The following is a 27,529-nucleotide window of genomic DNA, read 5'->3' on the forward strand; positions in this document are numbered from 1 at the left end:
GAAAGAACATGTATGGAATCATGTAGTAACCAAAAAAGTGTTAAATAAATCAAAATATATTTTAGATTTGAGATTCTTCAAATAGCCACCCTTTGCCTTAATGACAGCTTTGCACACCCTTGGCATTCTCTCAACCAGCTTCATGAGGTAGTCACCTGGAATGCATTTCAATTAACCTCTCTGGGCTAGGTGGGACGAAATCGTCCCACCTACGCAACAGCCAGTGTAATCCCGTGGCGCGATATTCAAATACCTTAGAAATGCTATTACTTCAATTTCTCAAACATATGACTATTTTACACCATTTTAAAGACAAGACTCTCGTTAATCTAACCACACTGTCCGATTTCAAAAAGGCTTTACAACGAAAGCAAAACATTAGATTATGTCAGCAGAGTACCCAGCCAGAAATAATCAGACACCCATTTTTCAAGCTAGCATATAATGTCACAAAAACCCAGAAGACATCTAAATGCAGCACTAACCTTTGATGATCTTCATCAGATGACACACCTAGGACATTATGTTATACAATACATGCATGTTTTGTTCAATCAAGTTCATATTTATATCAAAAAACAGCTTTTTACATTAGCATGTGACGTTCAGAACTAGCATACCCCCCGCAAACTTCCGGGGAATTTACTAAATTACTCACGATAAGCGTTCACAAAAAGCATAACAATTATTTTAAGAATTATAGATACAGAACTCCTCTATGCACTCGATATGTCCGATTTTAAAATAGCTTTTCGGTGAAAGCACATTTTGCAATATTCTCAGTAGATAGCCCGGCATCACAGGGCTAGCTATTTAGACACCCAGCAAGTTTAGCACTCACCAAAGTCAGATTTACTATAAGAAAAATGTTATTACCTTTGCTGTTCTTCGTCAGAATGCACTCCCAGGACTTCTACTTCAATAACAAATGTTGGTTTGGTTCAAAATAATCCATAGTTATATCCAAATAGCGGCGTTTTGTTCGTGCGTTCAAGACACTATCCGAAAGGGTAAATAAGGGTTACGAGCATGGCGCATTTCGTGACAAAAAAATTCTAAATATTCCATTACAGTACTTCGAAGCATGTCAACCGCTGTTTAAAATCCATTTTTATGCCATTTTTCTCATAAAAAAGCGATAATATTCCGACCGGGAATCTGCATTTAGGTAAACAGACGAAAGAAAATAAAGCACGGGGTCAACTCGTGCACGCGCCTAAGCCCATAGTACTCTGATCGGCCACTTGCCAAAAGCGATAATGTGTTTCAGCCAGAGGCTGCCTCGATATCGTTCAGCTTTTTCCCGGGCTCTGAGAGCCTATGGGAGCCGTAGGAAGTGTCACGTTAGAGCAAAGATCCTCAGTCTTCAATAAAAAGAGCCCAGATGAACAACAACTTGTCAGACAGGCCACTTCCCATATAGAATCCTCTCAGGTTTTTGCCTGCCATATGAGTTCTGTTATACTCACAGACACCATTCAAACAGTTTTAGAAACTTTAGGGTGTTTTATATCCAAAGCCAATAATTATATTCTATTATATTATATTCTAGCATATTCTGGTTACTGGGCAGGAGTAGTAACCAGATTAAATCGGGTACGTTTTTTATCCGGCCGTGTCAATACTGCCCCCTAGCCCTAACAGGTTAACAGGTGGGCCTTCTTAACTAGTTAATTTGTGGAATTGCTTTCATTCTTAATGCGTTTGAGCCAATCAGTTGTGTTGTGACAAGGTAGGGTGGGGTATACAGAAGATAGCCCTATTTGGTAAAAGACCAAGTCCATATTATGGCAAGAACAGCTCAAATAAGCAAAGAGAAACGACAGTCCAATCTTACTTTAAGACATGAAGGTCAGTCAATAAGGAACATTTTCTTCAAGTGCAGTCGCAAAAACCATCAAGCTCTATGATGAAACTGGCTCTCATGAGGACCGCCACAGAAATGGAAGACCCAGAGTTACCTCTGCTGCAGAGGATAAGTTCATTAGAGTTACCAGCCTCAGAAATTGCTGCCCAAATAAATGCTTCACAGAGTTCAAGTAACAGACACATCTCAACATCAACTGTTCAGAGGCGACTGTGTGAATCAGGCCTTCATGGTCAAATTGCTGCAAAGAAACCACTACTAAAAGACACCAATAAAAAGAAGAGACTTGCTTGGGCCAAGAATCACGAGCAATGGACATTCTTCGGTGGAAATTTGTCCTTTGGTCTGATGAGTCCAAATTTGAGATTTTTGGTTCCGTGTTTTTGTGAGAAGTGGTGTGGGTGAACGGATGTTCTCCGCATGTGTATTTCCCACCGTAAAGCATGGAGGATGAGCTGTTATGGTGTGGGGGTGCTTTGCTGGTGACACTGTCTGTGATTTATTTAGAATTTAAGGCACACATTCCACAGCATTCTGCAGCGATACGCCATCCCATCTGTTTTGGGCTTTGTAGGACTATCATCTGTTTTTCAACTGGACAATGACCCAACACACCTCCAAGCTGTGTAAGGGCTATTTTACCAAGGACAGTGATGGAGTGCTGCATCAGATGACCTGGCATCCACAATCCCCCGACTTCAACCAAATTGAGATGGTTTGGGATGAGTCGGACAGCAGAGTGAAGGAAAAGCAGGCAACACGTGGTCAGCATATGTGGGAACTCCTTTAAGACTGTTGGAAAAGCATTCCAGGTGAAGTTGGTTGAGAGAATGCCAAGCGTGTGCAAAGCTGTCATCAAGGCAAAGGGTGGCTATTTGAATAATCTGAAATATAAAATATATTTTGATTTGTTTATTACTTTTTTGGTTACTACATGATTCCATATGCATTATTTCATAGCTTTGATGTCTTCACTATTATACAATGTAGAAAATAGTCAAATAAAGTAAGCTTTTATAAAAACTTCAGAACTGGCAGAGAACATGATTAAACTTTAATTAACATAACCATAGACCACTTAAACTGTTACAACACTTCCAACCACGGGTGGCCAAAAATAATCATTGTACCTTTATATTAAAAATATTAGGTACAAAAATGTACTAGATTATTCGCACATGTACCCTAAAACGTACCAAAAAGGAACCTCTGAAGGTACATTATTTGTATATTGATCTTTCTATGCCACAGGGAACACTACTGTACCCTAACTGTACCCTTTTTCTGGGAGTGTAGCTCATAAGAGGTTGGTGGCACCTTCATTTGGAGAACGGGCTTGTGGTAATAGCTGAGAATAGGTGGAATGGTATCAAATACATCATGCCATTCCATATGCTCCACTCTAGTCATTATTGAGAGCTGTTCTTCCCTCAGGAGCCTCCTGTGGTGTAGCTAGGCTATGAGTCATCTATCACCCATAGCCCAACTCCAAATGTACAACTTCATTTCCTCAGACACTCACATCACCAACTACGTTTCCATTATTCACTTGTCCAGTTGTTTTTTGTCGACATTTAGAAAGTTTGCATAGAATATAAATGCGACAGTTGCCTGCTGCCGTGCTTCTCCATTTAACTGTCGTGTCGATAAAAGCAGCTGGACATTATTACCTCACATTGAAAATAAAGTTTTCGCAAAAACCTAGTGTCGAATAAATGTTAAGTTGTAGAAGTGTTTCCAATATCCATTTAGTCAAATTGCGCATTAATAAATTGGCGACAGCCTGTGTGCGCTACCGGATATATGTTTAATGTCTCAGTCAGTCCGCAAAAGCCAGCAGGGATAGATTTACTAATATTTGCAATATTCTAATAATTATCATGTGCCAACGCATCGCCACTGTCCGTGACATAGTGAAACTTGCTCTCCGGTAGCCTAGATATGAAATAACTTGATGGTAAAACTTGCATCCAGCCAAACAGAAACGCAAGGCGAAGCAATTCATGCATTATTTAAAGTCAAGAAAATCCTTGTCCTGCAAAGACACATTATTATAGTTGAACAATTTATTTAGCAAGCAGTAGGCTTTTAGAATTACATCTGGAGCGTAGCTTTCTAGTTATGTGATGACGTCACGTGCCTTAAAATCATTTATTTTATGCCGAATGGATAACAATGTTGTCTTTAGAATATTTGTCCTATAGCTGCTGTTTCCCTTACGCATGTCAGTCACAGTGTTTTTTGCGACATTGTAGAATAAACCTGAGTCAATGGAACCTGCCTACTGTCGCTGGAAAATATACCCCTGCTGTTAGCCGAGAAACCGCCAGAAAATAACCAATGTTTCAAAGGTTGTTATCCGTGTTCTGATGGATCCTAATCTAAGAGATTTGTATATGCCTCCCATCCATCCACCCACCCTCCCTCTCTCACTCTTTCTCTCCCTCCCTGCCAGGACTGCCAACACACATCCCTGTCTTGATAATGAAAAATTGCCCCACTTTCTGATCAAGGCCACCTCACCCACTCATTTGAGCGAAGAGGGAGAAGAGCGAGTGAGAGAGATAACGTTAGATAGACAGAGCGAGAGATGGGGAGGAGGGTGATAGAAAAATAACGTGTGGAGAGGAGTGGGAGATGGGGAGGGGAGAGATGGCCATATTGTGTTTGACGTGTGAGGAGACGTCTATGTAATGCAGGAATGGGCAACTCAGGCCGCCGAGGACTGGAGTTGCCCATTCCTGGTGTAGCGTAACGAATGTGGTAATACGGCCTTGAGGCGTGAGCTAGTTTTCCATCCAATTGGCGACAGAGTTTTTATGCGAATATTCCAAAATCTTCATAAAAACAATATGCGCATTTTCCCCAGAGATGTGTTTCCATCAAATTGACTTGTTGCGTGATGACATAGTGAACAGAAAATACCTTTTGTTGTTTAATTCCCATGTACCGAATAAAAAATGAATGGCTTTCCATCGTATTTTCAACTCTACTGACGATTCTAGCCAACAGGCTGTCTGCGCGTTGTTAGATTGGCTAGATCACGCATATAGCCTACATTATGAGATTATTATTATAGACAAATGAGCTAGATTATTTTTATTTGTCAAACGGCAGTCAAGCATTGATTATCATCTCACCAGTATTCGACCCTCGATATTTATTGGAAAGAAGCATCAAGCTCATCACCTTGCACTTTCACCACCCTGTGAAGTTCATCATTATTTATTTAATCTGTAACCTAATAAACTGTATGCTTTCCCGATGAGCCGTAGTGGGAGGACCACACAACATGTCATCGCCTGACTCAAAATGTACTTCATGTTAATGTTATTATAGTCTATCAATATTTGCACATAAAAGCGTTTCCACCGATATGGCATAATTCATTTTACTATCAAAATGAAGAGAGTCGCACACTCCATATATAAACTCCCAGTAATTTATTGGGTATTTACCACAGTTTCGACATTACTGTCCCTTCTTTTCTGGGTGCGTGACAGCTCGTGTTTTTTATTATATAATTAATTTTACTAAAATAAAAAGATCCCACCTTGTCTAGCCTATTTTGTTTTGTCGACATTAGGAAAGTTTACCGAAAAATGTTCTGTTTCCATCAAGTCTGTCATTACATTTTTTTTTATATCTGACGTACTTTACTCGCATAAAAGGTTGGATGGAAACCTGGTTATTGTGACAGACTACTGATTGACTGCAGGTGACAGTATGGTGGAGAGAGAGAGTGAGTGAAAGGATAGGCGGTTTCACTTTATTCCCTGCCTCAATGGCTCTTCCTACTGTTGTTGGCTTCATTCATAGTAGCACTCTGCCTGTTCTCTGTAGTATGTAAACAGCTCACTATCTACTTTTTTGATAATTTGTTCACCTTTTGTCTAATTACTTTTTAAATCATGAAATCAATACAATCAATTCTACTCTGTTTAAAAGAGGAGCACTGGCTTTATCTAGCTAAAGTTGTCTCATAAGCCATTGTATGGGGATCTCTCTGTCTGACTGTGGTGCAGTTGTTGTTTGTGTGAATGAATCAATTCCCACTCATCTAACCAGAATGATTGTCTGAGAAGAAACCTGACACCTTTTCAAAATGTCAAACTCTGATTCAGCTGCCATATCAAAGGAATTTGTTATGAAAGGACATCCTAAAAAGATAATATGAATCCGAAAGACTAAAACCAAGAATAGTTGTCAGACAATCATTAGACACTGAAATATTAACTATTTATCACGTTCTGTTGACAATTTGTTCGGTTAAAGCTGGGGTTGTTGTGGTAATGACTAACAAAGAGGGAATAAAAGGATAACTGACAAGACAGAAAGACATATATAGATCTGTTTGACACAGAACAAATCTATAAACATAGACAGAGACAAGAGGAAGGTGTTCAAGGTGTAGAGATTCCTAGATATCCAAAACTTTTGAATTATTTTCTCATGTGTTTTAAACGAGGCAATGCAGTTACAGATAGATCGATTTATTTGACAATGTGAAACACAATACAGCCGCACATGTGGATTTAAAATCATTGAGGATTACATAAAAAAGTTTGAAAACGTATTTCCACTGTGGTACTCATATAACGTTTAAACATAAGCATAGTAAACCTATCCTACTAGGCATACTTGGGTAACACATTTAAGACATAACAAAACAAAAGACAGGATGACATTGTCATAGCCATAGAGTATGACTCCCTCAGTAGATCAGCGATCTCAGGCTCCTAAACTGAGTTTAATGATGGTGATGCCAGATGACAGTGATGCAGTGGATGCCAGATCATGGTGATGCAGTTGGCATGCTGGCTCTGATGTTATCCTCAGCTCAGTCTCTCTCTAGCCTGGACTTCATACTCCTCCACAACTAAAGTGTAGCCTCTGCTGCTGCTACAGCGCAAAAAAGCCCAGAGCAGTAGTCATCCTCACCACAAGCTCTCTGCCATTTTCATAATGTAGTCAGGTCTCATTGATCAAGAAGCCGATGCTGAGATGCATTTTTTAAACACAAACTAGCTAGCTAGCTAGCTAGCCAAACCAGACAAGTCAACCTGTCATCAGTCCTGCAATTCTGTGGGTAACAACCACCAGATATATCCAATCAACAACTTAACAACTTATCAAAAACAAAATAGCTGATTTAAGAAACAAACAAAAACACTTAAAAATCTAAAATATGTACATTTAAAGAGCTCTTTGTTTAGGCTGCTTTACAGCGCCATGGCACCCACGCAAAGATATTGAGATCTTATGAACAAACCTGAAACTTCCTCATCAAAACTGCAGACAGACTGCACCCTTGATTTAACTTTTAAAATAACATTTAGGTGTATTTAGGATGCTTTGAACATTAACATTAAATGTACACTCAAAATTCGCTGACTTTGTTACATATAAGAATTTGTTCTTAACTTCTTACCTGACTTTCCGAGTTAAATCAAGTTTAAATAAAAAGTATGATTTGTTTTGGGCGGGGGGGGGGGGGTTGACACATTTACGTCAGACAGGTTTGACACACTACTCAGACAGTAATGAAATGAAATGGGGAAACAGGCAAATGGGAGAAACAGATGCAAGGTAGGAAACAGGGATGGATCCCTGCTCTCAGGTTGTATGCGACACATGCCATGGAGTGTTATCACTACACCAAGGCTTTACACAGGAAATATTCATATTAATGGTTGATGGCAGTGGGTAACCAAATCATAGATTGCAGTCTCCTTGTCCATAGACTGCTTTCAAGGTAAAGACACAAACATTTAGTATTTTGTAATTTGGGTGAACTACCTCTTTAAAATACAATTCTTATTTGTCAGACTTATTCAAAACTGTCCATGAAAGCCTGCAAAAATACATAGCCTCAAATATAGTTGAAGTCGGAAGTTTACATACGCTTAGGTTGGAGTCATTAACACTTGTTTTTCAACCGCTCCACAAATTTCTTGTTAACAAACTATAGTTTTGGCAAGTCGGTTAGGACATCTACTTTGTGCATGACACAAGTAATTTTTTCAACAAATGTTTACAGACAGATTATTTCACTTATATTTCACTGTATCACAATTCCAGTGGGTCAGAAGGTTACATAAACTAAGTTGACTGTGCCTTTAAACAGCTTGGAATATTCCAGAAAATGATGTCATGGCTTTAGAAGCTTCTGATAGGTTAATTGAAATCCTTTGAGTCAATTGAAGGTGTACCTGTGGATGTATTTCAAGGCCTACCTTCAAAACCAGTGCTTCTTAGCTTGACATCATGGGAAAATCAAAAGAAATCAGCCAGGACCTCAGAAAAAAATTGTAGACCTCCACAAGTCTGGTTCATCCTTGAGAGCAATTTCCAAATGCTTGAAGGTACCATGTTCATCTGTACAAACAATAGTACGCAAGTATAAACATTATGGGACCATGCAGCCGTCATACCGCTCAGGAAGGAGACGTGTTCTGTCTCCTAGAGATGAATGTACTTTGGTGCGAGAAGTGCAAATCAATCCCAGAACAGCAAAGAACCTTGTGAAGATGCTGTAGGAAACAGGTACAAAAGTATCTATATCCACAGTAAAACGAGTCCTATATCGACATAACCTGAAAGGCCGCTCAGCAAGGAAGAAGCCACTGCTCCATAACCGCCATAAAAAAGCCAGACTATGGTTTGCAATTGCACATGGGGACAAAGATCGGACTTTTTGGAGAAATGTCCTCTGGTCTGATGAAACAAAAATATAACTGTTTGGCCGTAATGACCATCGTTATGTTTGGAGGAAAAAGGGGGAGGCTTGCAAGCCGAAGAACACCATCCCAACCATGAAGCATGGGGGTGGCAGCGTCATGTTGTGGGGGTGCTTTGCTGCAGGAGGGACTGGTGCACTTCACAAAATAGATGGCATCATGAGGAAGCAAAATTATGTGGATATATTGAAGCAACATCTCAAGACATCAGTCAGGAAATTAAAGCTTGGTCGCAAATGAGTCTTCCAAATGGATAATGACCCAAAGCATATTACCAAAGTTGTGGCAAAATGGCTTTAGGACAACAAAGTCAAGGTATTGGAGTGGCCATCACAAAACCCTGACCTCAATCCTATTGAACGTTTGTGGGCAGAACTGAAAAAGCGTGTGCGAGCAAGGAGGCCTACAAACCTGACTCAGTTACACCAGCTCTGTCAGGAGGAATGAGCCAAAATTCACCCAACTTATTGTGGGAAGCTTGTGGAAGGCTACCCGAAATGTTTGACCCATATTAAACAATTTCAAGGCAATGCTACCAAATACTAGTTGAGTGTATGTAAACTTCTGACCCACTGGGAATAGGATGAAAGAAATAAAAGCTGAAATAAATCATTATTCTATAATCATTATTCTATTATTCTGACATTTCACATTCTTAAAATAAAGTGGTGATCCTAACTGACCTAAGACAGGGAATTTTTACTAGGATTAAATGTCAGGAATTGTGAAAAACTGAGTTGAAATGTATTTGGCTAAGGTGTATGTAAACTTCCGACTTCAACTGTAATCCATTTCCAAAGACACAAGTAGGCATATCAGATTTCAAATATGTGTTTACACTGGCAACATTGGGAAGAAGTGGAATAATAAAATACGTGTAGGGAATAACAGTAGTGTTCCTGCTGACAAGCACACTAATTACCCTATATTTTAGCCCATTGTTAAGAATGAGAATTGTTCTATTGATCAGACTAAATAAAGTCAATAGATCATAAAATCTCCTTAACACAAGATTACATATATCTACCCCTACACCATAACCAAATAATTGGAATGTTTATTGCATCCCCTGTAGAATCAAATGTACACTTTTGGGTTCACAATCTATTAGACAAAATGTTTTTCATAGTTACAAACCAGGTCACCCTACCAAACTTCCCTGTTAAAACATACTGTCGGTTTGTCTGCTGCCCTATTGTTGTCACATCCTAAATGCCAAACACCAAATGAGGGGACTAATGCAAGTGTGGATTAAATCGACTTTAGTACATGCTGTCAAAAAGGCTGCATTCTGCAATAGGGACAGGACCTAACTTTGTTGACAACATTGTACATAAAACAGCGCTGCAGAGGACGTTCTCTCTCTCCATTCAGCACCACTCTAATCTTGAGAGGAGTTTCTTTAAAACATGCATCCAATCCCCTTGATCCCTTATATAACTAAACCAATCATATGCTTCAATGTGCCGTGGTTTACAGTGTTGTGGCCAAGACAGGACAATGATGGAGGTGCAGCTCATGATGTTAAATTGCAGGCGCAGAATGTTACGATTTCAAAACGATTTGGAGCACAGTTGAAAAGTTAACGCACTGACTATACAATGGGCTAATTAGAAAATTAAAACCAGTACTTTTTAATGAGTGAGATATAAGAGGTGTGGCATGAGAAGAGGGTCAAATGCGTGTCTCACGGCCAATGCGTGAGAATTAGCAGCTCTGCAGTGCCTTCTGAAAGTATTTATACTCATTAACATATGCCACATTTTGTTTTGTTACAGTATATATTTTTTCAACAATTTACACACAATACCCCATAATGACAAAGTGAAAACATGTTATTAGTTTTTCTTGCAAATTTATTGAAAATGAAATACAGAAAGATCTCATTTAAATAAGTATTCATAACCCTGAGTCAATACCTTGTAGAACCATCTATGGCAGCAGTTACAGCTTTTAGTCTTTCTTGGTAAGTGTAATGAACTGGGTTTGGAGATGTAGCGGAGTCAGGCGCAGGACACAGGTTTGAGTGAAACAGTCTAGTTTACTCATAAACACAAGCAAAATATCCAACAGGAAACAACAGTGTGAGGAGAACACCTCCAACAATCCCTGATAACGAACAATCACGGACAAAACAGAAAGGTAAGCCAGAGGGTTAAATAAGGAACATAATAAGGGAATTGAAACCAGGTGTGTGTAATCAAGACAAAACAAAACGAAAAGGGAAACATGGATCGGTGGTGACTAGAAAGCTGGTGACGTCGACCGCCGAACGCCGCCCGAAACAAGGAGAGGGGCCGACTTCGGCAGAAGTCGTGACAGTAAGTCTCTAAGAGTTTTCTACATCTGGATTGCACAACATTTTCCCATTATTCTTTTCAAAATTATTCAACCTTGTTGATCATTGCCAGACAACAATTTTCAGGTCTTGCCATAGATTTTCAAGTAGATTTAAGTCAAAACTGTAACTTGGCCACTTAGGAATATTCACTGTCTTCTTGGTAAGCAACTACAGTGTAGATTTGGCCTTGTGTTTTAGGTTATTGTCTTGCTGACAGCTGAATTCTGTGTCTGGTGGAAAGCAGACTGAACCTGGTTTTCCTCTAAGATTTTGCCTGTGCCTAGATCCGTTTCTTTTGTATCCCGAAAAACTCCTTAGTACTTAACGATTAAAAGCAAACCCATAACATGATGCAGCCACCACTATGCTTGAAAATATGGAGACTGGTACTCAGTAATGTGTTCTATTGGATTTGCCCCAAACATAACACTTTATATTCAGGACAAAAAGTTAATTGCTTTGCCATATTTTTTGCAGTAATACTTTAGTGCCTTGTTGCAAACAGGATGCATGTTTTAGAATATTTGTATTCTATACAGGCTTCCTTCTTTTCACTCTGTCATTTAGGTTAGTAATTGTGGAGTAACTACAATGTTGTTGATCCATCCTAAGTTTTCTCCAATCACAGCCATTAAACTCTGTAACTGTTTAAAGTCACCAAATCCCTGAGCCTGTATCTTTGTAGTGACTGGGTGTATTGATACACCATCCAAAGTGTAATTAATAAGTTCACCATGCTCAAAAGGATATTCAATGTCAGCTTTTTTATTTTTAACCATCTACCAATAGGTGCCCTTTGCGAGGCATTAGAAAGCTCTCCTGGTTTTTGTGGTTGAATCTGTATTTTAAATTCACTGCTCGCCTGAGGGACCTTACAGATAATTGTATGTGTGGGGTCCAGAGATGAGGTAGTCATTACAAAATCAGGTTAAACACTATTATTGCACACAGAGTGAGTCCATGCAACTTATTATGTGACTTTTTACTTCTGAACTTATTTAGGCTAGCAATAAAAAAGGGGTTAAATACTTATTGAATCAAGACATTTCAACATTTCATTTTTAATTCATTTTAATTTAGAAAAACATTGTTCCACTTTGACATTATGGGGTATTGTGTGTAGGCCCGTGATAAAATATCTCAATTTAATCAATTTTAAATTCAGGCTGTATTACACCAAAATTTGGAAAAAGTCAAGGGGTGTGAATACTTTCTGAAGACACTGTAAGTTATATAAACATTAAATCACCTGCTATATACTTTTTACTCACCTACTATATATTATAGAATATTATGATGCTGTATAGTACCTTGCTAAAGTCTATTTTGAATCTCAGTGATACATCATAATATATTTAAAGCAGCAATATGTAACTTTTTGGGTGACCCAACCAAATTCACATAGAAATTTGAGGTATAGATCTGTCATTCTCATTGAACGTAAGACTAAGAGGTAAATCTGTTCTATGTGTGCTATTTCTATGCTTCCCATTCTCCATTTTCTATGTTTCCCATTCTCCATTCTCCATTTTCGTTTTTGCCTCTTTTACATTTGGTTTCGTACACCAGCTTCAAACAGCTGAAATTACAATAGTTTTGGTTATTGAAAATATCTAATTTTAGCAACCAGGAAATGGCAGAGCAATTTCTGCATATTGCACCTTTAAACATAAGGTGAAGAAGGGTATCACTGTATTAGGTGATGTACAGTACAGGGTGAGGACTCACTGTGGTGGCTCAGAGGCCTGAGGGGAAGTCAGGGAGCGGTGGATGGGGGTGAAAGGTCGAGCTGACTGGGCCTTCTTCCTCCCTGGGTCGCTGTCAGAGTCAGACTCCGAGCAGGGAGGTCGGGGCTGGACACGCTGCCACTCCTCTCTCCTCTTCTGCTCCCTCTGCTGCGCCTCCTCGTGTTCCTGCTCCTTCTTCTGGAGGAGGTGGAAGTAACCCCGGCCCTGTCTGACCGCGGACACCAAGCGGCTGGGGGATAGAGACATAACACACACACGAGATGAGTATATGGATACTGTACATACCGATACAGCATGTGACTGGGCTTGAGAGTAGGTCATCTACATGTCACAAGATTGTGTTAAAACCTGAAGCCTAGGCAATAATTTAGGAAGATAACACAATTGTTCAGGTTTCAGGCAGATTTTCTTAAAATATTTACTTTATTTAGTCATGCCACCAAGATTCTCAGAAACTATTTCTGTTACAAACACAAAAACAGTCACAAATATGTTAAATCCCCTACTACAGTGACCGAAAATAGCCCCAACCCAAAAATAGAATAGGACCAACGCTATATACAGCAGTCAATTGAGGATGTACATCACCTGTGTAATTCCTAAGCAGACAACAGAGATCACAACTTTATGAAGTTACCAGGTCTTTAAATCACACCAATCAGAGTGGACCAGATCTCTAAATCATCAGAGCGGCTGAAATTATAATCCTAAATAGAGAATTTTGGGAGAAATATGTGACGTGTGGGCAAACTAATGGTTTCATTACAGTGATTTAGCACCAGCCCATAACCTTTCCCTTCCTTTCCAAACCATGTCTGCTGGTTTTCACCGGTGGCTGCATGCATCATTACTTTGCATTAATATGCTACTGGTGGAATTTAAAACACACACACTTGGATACGCAGGCATGCACACACATGGATGCACGAACACACATACAGGCACACAAGTGTCATAGCCATGGTTTGACATTGCTGCTGAACGAACTGTAATACACCTCAGTGTTTCTTAATCATCACACATGAGTAAGGAGCCTTGGTAGTTGGGCAAAGAGCATGATTCTATTGCTTCTAATAATCTGCTAGAATGAAGTATAGGTCTCAATCGTATACTACAGTACAGGCTTACTGCTGGTCACGCATTAGTCTTTCTTAAAGACAGAGGGCAGCATGTAGCCTAGTGGTTAAGAGCATTGTGTCAGTGACTGATAGGTCGCTGGTTCAAATCCCAATGCAGGCTAAGTGAAAAATCAGATGATGTGTCCTCAAGCAAGGCACTTAACCCTTATTGCTCTGCATAAGTGTGTCTGCTAGAATGGAGTATACATCTCCAGTTGTATGCTACAGTACAGGCCTACTGTAAGTGCTGGTCAAGCATTGGTCTAAACTAAAGCTATAATAGAATGCACATTTTCCAAAATGAGTACTTGTGGAGATTTAACTGATCTTGAACACAATACATCTTTTACTCGTGTCATTGACAGCCTGTTATATGACCCTAGATGAGATAAATAGACACCACTGTGGAATAATTGTCTTTTTCAAGTCAGACAGGACAACAACAAAAAAACAGAGCCTTGTATAACGTTAGAGCCCTCCTGTATGAATCATTATTCCTCATCTAGTGAGCAGCTGGCTGGCAATACTTCCCCCAGGAGTGGAGCCAAACAGACAAACGCTGCATATTCGGATGGCATCACTGTTCATACACGCTGGCACGCATGCCCACACGCACGCCCACACGCACGCACGCACGCAGGCACGCCCACAGGCACACACAGACACTCATGGAGGGCATCAGTGTTTGAACTCTTGAATGTTCATTTGCTCTGTTTTGTTTCAGGCTGAACATTGCTTAAATCTGAAGCATCCCCTGCTTGCTCTATTTGTGATACCACAGCCCACTCCAGATCAGTGACTCTCCCTATCAAATCCCCATGTGCAATGTCTTAATCCAGAATGCTGCCATGCCTTTATCAAAGCATCTTTCTATCCATCTATCAGCATCTGTAGTGAATCATAGCATCACAGCAGCAACACATTGTCAGATCAGTTGCCATATGGTATTCCACACATACTGTTGACAGCAACAGCCCAGTGTTGTGTGTATGGACAGTGGGCAAGTATCTCTCGATTTGTCTTTGTGTTACTGTATGAAAGTGCCCTTGACTAGACAGAGGCAGTATCTGAGTCTACCATTGCCCTTAAATCTCAGGTGTTGAAGCCAGAGAGTCACTTGTGGTGCATCACCACGGAATCAATTAGTCTTCATCCCAAATGGCAGCCTATTCCCTAAAAAGTACACTACTTTTGACCAGAGCCCATCAAACGTAGTGCACTAGGGAGTCGGGTGCCTTTTGGGATGCAGATAATGTGTGTAGGTTATATTGCTGTTGTTTTAGAATATTGGATGTACGTTTAACATCCTGTAAGCATTGAGCTTCCAATCAATATCATTCTGCTATCCTCAAAACATGGTCGAAACCTGATATTAGCAAACCCCCCCCCCAAAAAAAATAAAGAACAGCGCAAAAGTTTGTTATGAGTCTGGCAAGCAAGACTATGCCAAAGGTGACAGAAACACTGAAAAAAAGGTGTTTAATATAGGTGATATGCCAACATGTGAGTATGAAATGAACTCTTTACAGTCGTTTAAATAATTCAGTGTTCGGTTGGTAAATGAGCCCCGTTACTCTTCCTTGACTGTTGGGGAAATTGAAGTGTTTGATTTCTTCAACAGGTCAGATCAGAAGAGGTATTAGGTAGCAGTTAGCCTGTTGCTAGGCAACCAAAGGCATGTAGTTCACAAGTTGCGAAGGAGCGATACAGTGATTTGGCAGTGAAGCTTTGTGTCTCTATACAGAGAGAAGGCCAATCTGAAATGGCTCTTCATGTAAAAGGAAGAAATGGGAAAAGATCCACTTTTTCTTCAGTTAGAACCTGTTCAGAAGAAGGTCTGTCCTAAATGGTAATGGTTGGGGTAAATTCCACCTACATTACAGGTAGTTAAGGGATTGAATTGCAGTCCTATGGAGAAATTCCATGTCCAATTCAGCTGACAGGAATTGAAATTGGAATTGATCCCAGTATTCTATCCTCTCAATGTAGTGTTGAAATTCAACAGAATGTCAGTTTGTCCGCTGTGGGGCTGGCACATTCTCTCATCCCTGTGTCCTGCGGGCAGCAGATACCTGGCACAGACCAGACGTGGCATTTGGTGTGTGTGTCTGTGAGTGTGTGTGTATATAACAACTCTCAGCCTCGCCACAGGGCGTGCAGACAGACTACACCCTCTCAGGACATCCAAGGGCGTCCCTGAAACGGCTGACATTTCTGACAGCTTCTTATAAAACCCAGATTATTGAATAATTCATACAGGTGTTTGAGGAGAGGAAAGGTTACCGTTTCAGAGGGAGAGAAAAAGAGAAATAGCCCTAATGAATAGTGTCTGTTTTCCCTCTGTGCGAATAATAGAGGGGCTTCAGTGTTTGTTTCTAAGTGGCAATAGCCTACCCTTTACAGTCTTTTTATATTTGGGAAGACTTCATACCCTATTTTTTGTATTGTCACATTGTATACAGAAGAAATAACGCAGGTAGTTTCGTAAGCCATAAAATGAAATATAATATGATACCAGGTAATTCTCTTATCATATCACAAAAATGGTCACCATCAATATTTGTTATTAGTATGTTGCCATTTTTTGTTGACAGAAAACACATGATTACGTCTCACCAGAGATACTGATGTATTCAGTCATACCAGAGGAATAGAAGCTCTGCATATGACTACTGTGATTATTAAAGGGTTCTGTCCCTTTACATAGTGCACTACTTTTGACAAGAGCCCTATGGGCCCTGGTCAAAAGTAATCCACTACATAAGGAAAAGGGTGCCTTTTGGGACACAACCCTTTAATAATCATGGTAGTCATATGCAGAGCTTCTATTCCTCTGGTATGACTGAATACGTCAGTATCTCTGGTGGTATGTATTCTCTACTGGGTTTCCTTGTTATGTATAATCAGAACTTCTCATGGCTCGCCAAGCATCTCTCCAGATATCTACATTATACATCACAGGGCTGCCTGTTTCTAAAATGCCACATCAGTCAGCACTTCAATGGGGAAATCTGTTTCACATCACATGATACTTGATAGTAACCATGGCTGTGCCCCAATTGCCCGCCTATTTATTCCTTACATAGTGCACTACTTTTGACCAGACCCCTATGGGCCCTGGTCAAAAGTTATGCACTATATTTTCGAATAGGGTGCCATTTGGGTCGCATTTTATTGCCTTTGCAGTTTCTTCATCCAACCTCATTTACATCTACATGTTTGTTTGATGAATTAAACATAATTTAATTAGTTTTTTAGTGGTCTTGTAAAACAGCCCATTGGCCACAGCTGTTGATATAAGAAAGTGGATGCATTATCATCCTGACCATGACATTTTATCTATGTAATGTAGAGACGTGTATTAAAGGTAATGAACAGTCAAAATCAAGTTTTCATGAAATGTGATATTTTAAAGAAACCAGATCAAAGTATGAAAAATGACTGTTGCTTCTACATTGATAAAGTTTAATCATAAAGTTACTGGTCCCCTCCCCCATGTTAAACACTTGGGATTCATTATTAGGGATAAAAGGTGACATCACCTTAACTCTCATTTTAATTCACTAATGGTAACATGATGTTATCTTACATCATTTAGATGAGTACCGCCTTGTAACTAACATCGAAGAAGGCGTGTTTGCAGAGGGGCGTGGTTTATACAGCTTGATAGCTACTCTACTGGTGCCAAAAATTGACTAGTGTGTCAGCAAATATATAATAGAAAGTTTACCCTTTTCATCTATGGCAAAGATACTTATATGTTTCCCCTTTCATCTGTATCTGGTGTTAGCTAGTTACTGGCTAGCTAGGTCTTCAGCCAGCATGGAACAAAATGGGGGGAAGGGTCGTTCAAAACTCTGATGCAGTTGTCAAGTCAACACATCTGTCAGTGCTGCTGTGAACCGTTTCCCAAGAGACATGCCAAATGGGAGATGTATGTAAAAAAAAATATATATAATAGGTCATTGATGCAATTTCAATGTTGTTTGAGTTGCTTTGAGTTTGAGTTGCTATCGCCAAATTTACTTTAGATGATTTTACTGCAACACTGCTCACTGCATCCAAGTTGCTTGACATACAGTAGGTGTTTCAAAGAGCTGTCAGTCAAGGAGAGCTCATGAATATAAGCACCCGCCCACTCAGCCTGTCTTTTCAAACTTCCTGATAGTTAGCCATTAGAGAAAGTACTTTTCAGAACGACTGTTCAGGTGCTTTAAAATATGAGTGATTACATTTTTGTATAAGTGTGATATATACTGGCTTATCTACAGAAAATGTGATGTATCGAGATGTGCTGATGGCAATATGTGAAATTAAATTTGGCAGAGTCAATAGATAGTCTCTGGTATAAAAAAGAATTCACACACACACACACACACACACACCAGCCTCACCTGGTATGTCCCAGATGCTTCTTAAGAGATACTGCATCCTCTCTCTTCCCAGCCTGGGGGCAACGAAATGGTAAGCTCTAGAAAACAACAAACAACAACATCCAGCAACAAACAAAAGGACAAGCAGACAGTTTTTAACCCTGTAGCTCTGAACAACCCTTCTTTGCATAAAAAGCCTCAGCGGAGTCGACTAGTGTGTGTGTCCTCGTCTGACCTCTGATGGCTAAGAGCCAGGCAGCGGGCCAGGAGAAAATATTGTGTTGCTAACGTGCTAATGCTACATCGCTCATAGAAATTACAGATAATCACACAATGAATCCCTCTGCATAATCGAGCAGCATTTCATATAAAGGCTCTATAGCCTATTCATTGCAAATGATGCAGTAAAGGCAACTGTAAGTGTATATACAAGATACCAGGGTATAAGAAAACTGAGAAAAGCCCCACCTTGTTTCCTTTATGCACGCACGCACACACACACACACACACCTTGTTTGCTCCTGGGGAATCTGATGGGGTGGTGCTAACAGGCACATCCTCTTCTGCTAAGGGATCAGCCTTTGAAGCCTGTAATAAAATAAACAAGAGGAAATGTCTGTAAGAGAGGGATGGGCTGATGTGTTCTGTTAATCACAACATTCACATACAGTAGCAGGACAATGTATAGCATACCTAAATGTCGATGACGCCTCCTAAACTGCCCCAAAGGTGCCAGAGGATGGTTCAAATCATCATACTCCTAACTCTCAGTAAATCATAAGGCATGACTTCCACAGATAAAGATAGACCCTAAAGCCCTTTGGCCTATTCAAACTCTAGCCTGTTTCTGATCATTTCTGAGAGAGTAGAGAGGCAGGGTGTGAGACTGGGGAGTTGACAGGTCGTTCATTCATCACAGTGAGGCATGTCGCAGACCACTCCCTCCCGGATCTGACTCTGGCTTGCCCTTGTGCTGCCCCTTACACACACGCACGCGCACACTGATTGAAGTTGATTTAACAAGTGACATCAGTAAGGGATGATAGCTTCACCTGAATTCACCTGGTCAGTCTACGTCAATGAAAGAGCAGGTGTCCTTAATGTTTAGTATACTCACAACAGTATTGTGCTCGAGACCACCTAAAGCGAGACCGATCCAAGACCGGAGCAAATCGAGTTTGAGTCAAGACCAAGACCGGAGGGTGTGGGGGTAAGACCGAGTCAAGGCCGAGACCGGGAGAGGGACAAGTTGTCCGAGACCGAGTCAAGACCAAAACCAGAAAAATGCGAGTCCAATTCAAGACCATGATTGTAATTTTGTCAGATCACCACCATAATTCGATTTCAAAATGTCCAGCATTTCTGTGTTCATATTTCAGAACAACATATGCATTTTTTAAGAAATTCAAAATATTGAAAAAATGCATGCTGAGGGAAAATAGAGCCACTCTACAAATTATTACTAACCATAACACAGTGGGGAACAATGGGCCTTCTATGTCTTCATAGAAGGGCTAAGGATTTATAAAATAACGATTATAATAATATAATTATATTATTATTTTCAATGATGTTCTGATTTAATCTCTTTTTTGGGAGGGAAAGGAAAAGGTTAACACTGAACAGAAGAAAATATCCAATCAGGATTGTTCTTTGCTGGTCTCTGGGGAGATGCATCTAGCTAGCTAAATCAGCCATTGGAAGCTAGATAAAGGCATCTGCCATTTAACTGTATTAGGGAAGATTTTGGAGTGACAGTGGAATCAGCCAATCACATTTTGACTTAATGAGTGGCACCGTTTTTAGAAAACGAATGGAAACTTCTTCCTTCTTGAAGGCCAACAGGCAACTGCGCAATAGCGAGCAGTAGTTTTCCCACGGTCTAGCTAGCTAGCTTTTGTTGTCGGCTAGTTTGCAGTTGTTGCAGCAGAGGATGTTGTTGCTAATTTGTTAGCTTCTCCCTTTTCAAGAATAACTTTCAATAAGAAGTTAAGTTTTAATTGATCATCATCTGGTGAGTAGAACTGTGTTTTTTATTGCAGTGTGCTTGCTGTTGTCTCTTTGAAAATAACGTATGTATGTGAAACATTGTTGTATTTAAAGTGGAACTGACAGCATTTTAGCAACATGAAATCTTATTAAAATCTGTTTATATACAACCCCAGGAAGAATATGAGACTTTTAAAAACATTTTCTGACAAGCGACCACTTAGATATGGTAATTTTCATAAATTCTCAGAATATTTGGGAATTACGTATACTAAGGCATTTGTGAAAATTCTATATCAATATAGAGTGGGAAAGCGCCCATGCATTTGGACAATTGCAGTAAATTAAACCGAATAAAAACATCTGATGAGCAAGATGAGCTAAAATCTAACGACGGAACATTAGATAAACTCTCTCAAACTTTTTAAGCTAGTTGGCCGTCAATATTGCAACTGATTAATGATGGGGAATTGTAGCCTTCTGCAGCTTGCATGCCAATGCATGCTTGTCCCAACCAAGCACGCAAGCTAACTGGCTAAAGTTGGCTAGCTTGCTAGCTAGCTACTTCCAGACACAAAGGAGAGAACCCCTCACTCTGACAATTTTACTCACCGTAGCAGAGCTGGTTAGGCTGTTTGCATGTTATCTGGAGCATTCTTGACTAACTATTACTTTTTTTTTGTCTATGTTAACTGACACCGGTCATATTCAGCGGGTAGATATGCTAGCCTATTAGCCACGTTATGACTGACTTGTGATAATTGCCCTTGCTAGTTTGATTGTATTGACATTCCCAGCTTTAGTTACATTTGTCAGTTTTTGTCCAAAATATTCAGTCATTGAAACTGAAACATTACATCCCGAATGGAGGCAGCAAACAATGTACCAGGCCAGCTGTGATGTACAACCTGATAGCAAGATGTTTTGAACTACCAAGAAATGTAGTGGTAAATTATATTAATCATGCATTGAACTGCATCCATCTATTCTGCCAACAATGCCTTAGTGTAAGTCATGGAACATTGAGTCTATTTTTAAAACCTCTTATAAAGTTGGTTTTGTAGCATAAACTGGGAATTAGATATTTTTGATATTATCATTGTCTGTTTGTTTCATATCTGCAAAGTAGTTAAAATGCTGTCAGTTCCACTTAAACTTTAGGTCACAGGTTACTTTGTGTGCTAAACATGAAATGTTTTTTTCAATGGGAAGTAATAGTTGTACATTTCGATTGGGAAATGCTTAATGGTTGTGTTTTTGGATTCTTATGATTTGTGACCTACTGGCTTATTATGTTTGAGTTTATGGACTGCTTATCCTTTAACATCATGCTGTCTGTGACTGCTGTCTTTCCATCGGCTCTATGCAGTGGTGCCTGGAGAAGTGGGTATATTCAAATTTAGCCAAAAAGCTCCTAAATGCCCACACAGCGAAGGTATGGAATAGATTTTTTCAGATTTATACTCTCAAAATCTTTTTTTTTTATTATAACATTTTGAAAAATGTGATGGTCTAAGTCCACAACAATGCATAAACCACATCAATCCGATTGGGTGGAGCTGTCAGGGCTCGGTTCCCCAGTGGGTGGGCCTCTGTCCACCCAGGCCAATCCATGTCTACGCCCCTGATGCAAATAGTGCATGATAACACTTCCACATCACAAATAGCCTACTAACCAACGGTTTGGATTTAACTTTTTCAATACCTGGTTTGCATACCCATTATTGCCTTAGTTAGCATTTACTGGTAGATATCATAAATTGAAATGTCTTTCCTACCCTACCAGCTACCGATGTCATTTTTTTGTGAGCTGCTCCATGCCAAAACCAGTCGAGAGCTGCACACTCTTGCTGCCTGCAGATTCAATTCCACTGAAACTAGGCTATGTGTGAATATATTGCACATGGTTTGTGATTGTGTAGGCTGTTTTGTGCATGATTTCTCTATTGTACTACATAATTGATAAATTGTATACCTCCACTACACTACTTTGATATCACTGCCTGGAATGGCAACTGCAAAGGGTAGTGCGAACGGCCCAGTACATCACTGGGGCCAAGCTTCCTGCCATCCAGGACCTCTATACCAGGCGGTGTCAGAGGAAAGCCCTAAAAATGGTCAAAGACTCTAGCCACCCTAGTCATAGACTGTTCTCCCTGCTACCACACGGCAAGCGGTACCGGAGTGCCAAGTCTAGGTCCAAGCCATAAGACTCCTGAACATCTAGTCAAATGGCTACTGTCACGCTCGTCGTAAAGATGGGACCAAGGCGCAGCGGGAATGTGTGAACTCATCTTCTTTTATTGAAGGAACGTGAACACAAAACAAAATAACAAACAATGACGACGAAGACAGTCCTGTCAGGCTAAACGCTAAACACGGAACAACTACCCACAAAAACCCATGAAAAAACACCCCTACTAAATAGGACCTTCAATTAGAGGCAACGAGAAACAGCTGCCTCCAATTGAAGGTCAAACCAATAAACTAAGCATAGAAATAGATAAACTAGACACAGACATAGAAATAGACTAACATAGAACATTGCCCAACAAACCCCCGAAACACATTAAACAAACACCCCCTGCCACGTCCTGACCAAACTACAATAACAAATAACCTCTTTACTGGTCAGGACGTGACAGCTACCCAGACTATTCACATTGCCCCCCCCCCCCCTCCCCTCTCCACACCACTGCCGCCCTCTGTCATCTATGCATAGTCACTTTAATTAACTCTACCTACATGTACATACTACCTCAACTAACCGGTATATTATCATTTTTTACAGCTGCTCTTTAATTACTTGTTACTTTTATCTCTTATTCTTATCCAATTTTTTTAAACTGCACTGTCGGTTAAGGGCTCGTAAATAAGCATTTCACTGTAAGGTCTACACCTGTTGTATTTGGCGCATGTGACTAATAATTTTTTTATTTGATTTGATTTGATATGCATCAGTTGGGATTAAGAAGTGAGTATACACAATACCCACTGAAAATAAAGTGGGTATACAGCTTATACCTGCGTATAGCCTCAACTACACCACTGGCCCTTTGTGTTTTACAAAAAGTGCACTCCTACATGAGTGTGCTGGTATTAGTTGCTGTCTTCAGAATCAAGAACATGTCACACACTGAAGTCCTATAGGTTCGGCACTGCGCAAACATGTCTAAAATAGATATAAAGGCTGTTAAGATACTGCATTAATGTTTCAAGAAAGGAGTGTATATATTTGATCTGGCTAAGCAGTTTTATACATTGACTGAATGGAAGCTGATAATTATGAGTTTTTAACTTCGCTGGTCTCGGCTGGTCCTCACTGTCCAAGACAAGTCAAGACCGAGTACAAATGTACTCAACACCGAGACAAGACCGAGACACTCAATATGTGGTCTCGATACCAGACTCGAGACTGGTCTCGAGTACTACAACACTGACTCACAATCTAAATAAAAAAATGTTTTGCATACTCACAATCTAAATTTAAAAAATTGTCATATCAAAACTGAGAACTGTAGCAAAATGTATTTGCTTATTTTTTTCCCGAGATGACTTACAATTATACAGTGAGTATCATAAGTATTCACCCCCCTTGTTTTTTTTTCACTTTTTTGTTGTGTGATAAAGTGGGATTGAAATTGATTTAGTTGTGATTTTTTTTGTCATTGATCTACATAAAATACTCCATAATGTCAAAGTGAAAAAATTCTACAAATGTTAACACCTTTTTTTTTTTGTTTTTTTTTTTTTACTCAAATATAGTTGTTGAACAAGTATTCACCCCTTTTGTTTAGGCAAGCCTAAATTAGTTCAGGAGTAAAATGTTGCTTTAAAAATCACATAATAAATTACATGGACTCACTTTGTGTGAAATAATAGGTGTTGAAATGATTTTTGAATGAGCACAGAATCAACTATTGATTGCCTACGGAGCTGTGAAGGGAACGGCACCTCCATACCTTCAGGCTCTGATCAGGCCCTACACCCAAACAAGGGCACTGCGTTCATCCACCTCTGGCCTGCTGGCCCCCCTACCTCTGAGGAAGCACAGTTCACGCTCAGCCCAGTCAAAGCTCCCTCACGACGCCAGGACAGCGGAGTCAATCACCACCTTCCGGAGACACCTGAAACCCCACCTCTTTAAGGAATACCTAGGATAGGATAAAGTAATCCTTCTACCCCCCCCCCCCCCCCTCCCCCTTAAAAGATTTAGATGCACTATTGTAAAGTGGTTGTTCCACTGGATATCATAAGGTGTATGCACCAATTTGTAAGTCGCTCTGGATAAGAGCGTCTGCTAAATGACTTAAATGTAATGTAATGTAATGTAACTACAAACACCAGGGAGCTTTTCAAAAGCATCATAAAGAAGGGCAGTGATTGGTAGATGGGTAACAATAACAAAACAGACATTGAATATCTCTTTTAAGCATGGTCAAGTTAATAATTATGCTGTGGATGATGTATTAAACCACCCATACGCAACAAATATTCAGTCGTCCTTCTGAACTGAGCTGCAGGACAGAAAGAATACTCCTCAGGGATGTCACAATGAGGCCATTGGTGATTTAAAAAAAAAAATGAAATGGCTGTGAAGAGAGAACTGAGTATAGACCAACATCATTGTAGTTACTCCACAATAATAACCTAAATGACAGAGTAAAAAGAAGAATGCAAATATTCCGAACTTGCATCTTGTATGCAACAAGGCACTAAAGTAATACTGCACGTATTTATACAACACATCACTGAGTAACTGCCTCCTTATTTTCAAGCATGGTAGTGGCTGCATCATGGTATGGGTATCCTTGACATCGGCAAAGACTGGGGAGTTTTTCGGGATAAAAAGAAACGGGCTGGAGCTAAGCACAGGCAAAATCCTAGAGGAAAACCTGGTTCAGTCTGCTTTACACCAGACATGGGTAGAGGAATTCACCTTTCAGCAGGACAATAACCTATATCACAAGGCCAAATCTACACTGGAGTTGCTTACCAAGAAAATAGTGAATGTTCCTGAGTGGCCAAGTTACAGCTTTGACTTAAATCTACTTGAAAATATATAACAAGACTTGAAAATGGCTGTCTAGCCATGATCCCCACAACTTTGACAGAGCTTGAAGAATTTTGAAAAGAATAATAGGAAAATATTGTACAATCCAGGTGTGCAAACACTTACCCAATAAGACTCACAGCTATAATCCCTGCAAAAGGTGTTTCTAATATGTATGGACTCAGGGGGGTGAATAATAAATAAATACATGTTTCTCCCACTTTGACATTACAGAGTATTTTGTATAGATCAATGACAAAAACAACTAAATTCATTTCAATACCACTTTGTAACACAACAAAATGTTAAAACAATCCAAGGTGGTGAATACTTCTGACACCCACAGTAGTTGACACAGGAGGTTGGTGGAACCTTAATTGGGGAGGACCGGCTTGTGGTGATGGCTAGAGCGGAGTGAGTGGAATGGTATCAAATACAGTGCCTTCCATAATTATTGGGACGGTGACACATTTTCTGTTGTTTTGGCTCTGTACTCCAGCACGTTGTATTTGAAATGATACAATGACTATGAGGTGAAAGTGCAGACTGTCAGCTTTAATTTTAGTGTATTTTCATCCATATCGGGTGAACCGTTTTAGAATACTTTTAGTCCCCTAAAATGGGGGGACTATGTACAAAAAGTACTGTAATTTCTAAATAGTTCACCTGATATGGATGAAAATACCCTCAAATTAAAGAGGACACTGTACATCAAACACATGGTTTCCATTCGCACCGTTCCAGACATTATTATGAGCAGTCCTCCCATCATCAGCCTCTTATGGTAGGTGTAGTACGACTGCTCAATACAGCCTTTGTAACAATTGATCACACAACTGAGTCTTCACTAACACAATTCAAGGGATGCAACTCAGTGAACAAATAGCAATCCCTCATGTAAGATTAACGTTATATCATCGTTGTCTCCTACTGCTTCTGACACCACCTGAATGAGATGACTCCAAAGAGACCGAGACAGAGAGAACGAGAAAGAGAGAGAGAGAGAGGGGGGAGACCAAGGTTCCAGCATTCAAGAATATAAGCCTCTCCATTTTAATGTTGTCACTTTTAATGTGGACTCTTGCCTCCTCCCTCTGCTCTGCTCGCCAGGCAAGCTGCCTAGCTGCCTTAGCAACTGAGCGTCCCCGATAACTATGATGAATGCAATGTTCACAGGAATAAACCACCTATTTCACATTATCCCATGATGTGTTAGGTGCCAATACCCCATGTATCTGCTGCTGCTACTTAAAGCCTGCTGATTTGCTGTGATGGCCTCTGCTGCTAGCCTAAAGGACAGGTATAATCACCTTATAAATGGTGCCCGCCCTCTAATATCTTACTTCAGATGCATTTATTAGGGACTATGTAGAGAGGCTGTGTATAGAGGAAGACAAACGATGGGCCTCCATGCCTTCTGCATTATCTAAACAGGATATGGAATATTCACTCTATAGACAAAAGGTCTAGATGGGATAACATTAAAGGGGAAAATCTCATAGCTACTGGAATCCCACAGAGGCTGGTTAAAGTAAACTGGCCAATGTGTGTCTGCATCTTTCACTGAGCTGAACCCTCTTGCTTTGGGAGGCTAGGGACAGAATTGTGAAGGGTTTTTTATGTAATTTTGAGGCATGAGAGCTGGGGCTGAGGGAGTATTTGATTTGTGATGACAGACAGATACACTCTCCGTGTCACTGATCTGTTTAGCGCAGAGGATCACTGTCCATTAACAGTAAATGGAGTTATGTGTCGGGCCTGAGGGGGTGTGTGTGTGTGTGTGTGTGTGTGTGTGTGTGTGTGTGTGTGTGCGCGCGCACATGTGTGTGTGAGATGCTGAATGGCCCGGTCAGTCCAAGGGGACAGGACTGATAAATGAGGAGATAGACAGGATGCCATGAAATGAGTGATCACACACACACACACACACACACACACACACACACACACACACACACACACACACACACACACCACCGCCCACCAGAGAGAAAATATTACTTGCATACAGAGAAACCGAGTTCAATGGAAGAAAAGAGGGTACATGAAAGGAGAGAGCGAGACAGAGAGAGAGAGTGCACACAAGAGAGAGAGAGAAGTAAGGAACATGAAATAATAATACATTACTTATCCAATAACTAAAACTTTCATCTTCACTCATCATTATTATGATATACTGGCAAAAAACATAGGTGTTCATTTTAGTGTCAAAAATGCTAATTCATGTTGTGGAGTGTCATGGGCTAGTGTAATGGAACTGGCAGTAGGTTACACGGTAGCACTAGCGGTTCTGGGGGGGG

At 40.1% G+C, this 27,529-nt stretch overlaps 1 protein-coding gene across 1 annotated transcript in view; it reads right to left on the reverse strand.

Moving 5' to 3' along the window:
* Positions 1-27,529, reverse strand: part of LOC106584907 (coiled-coil domain-containing protein 60) — a 55,129-nt gene that overhangs the window by 26,542 nt on the left and 1,058 nt on the right. Inside the window, exons 2-4 of the mRNA XM_014170572.3 lie at positions 18,698-18,775; positions 18,209-18,285; positions 12,677-12,925 (exon numbers count right to left, since the gene is read on the reverse strand). Coding sequence (XP_014026047.2) covers positions 12,677-12,925; positions 18,209-18,285; positions 18,698-18,775 — 404 coding nt within the window. The remainder of the gene's footprint in view (positions 1-12,676; positions 12,926-18,208; positions 18,286-18,697; positions 18,776-27,529) is intronic.

Source organism: Salmo salar, chromosome 24 (genome assembly GCF_965601325.2).
Source record: "Salmo salar chromosome 24, fSalSal1, whole genome shotgun sequence".
Taxonomy (NCBI): domain Eukaryota; kingdom Metazoa; phylum Chordata; class Actinopteri; order Salmoniformes; family Salmonidae; genus Salmo; species Salmo salar.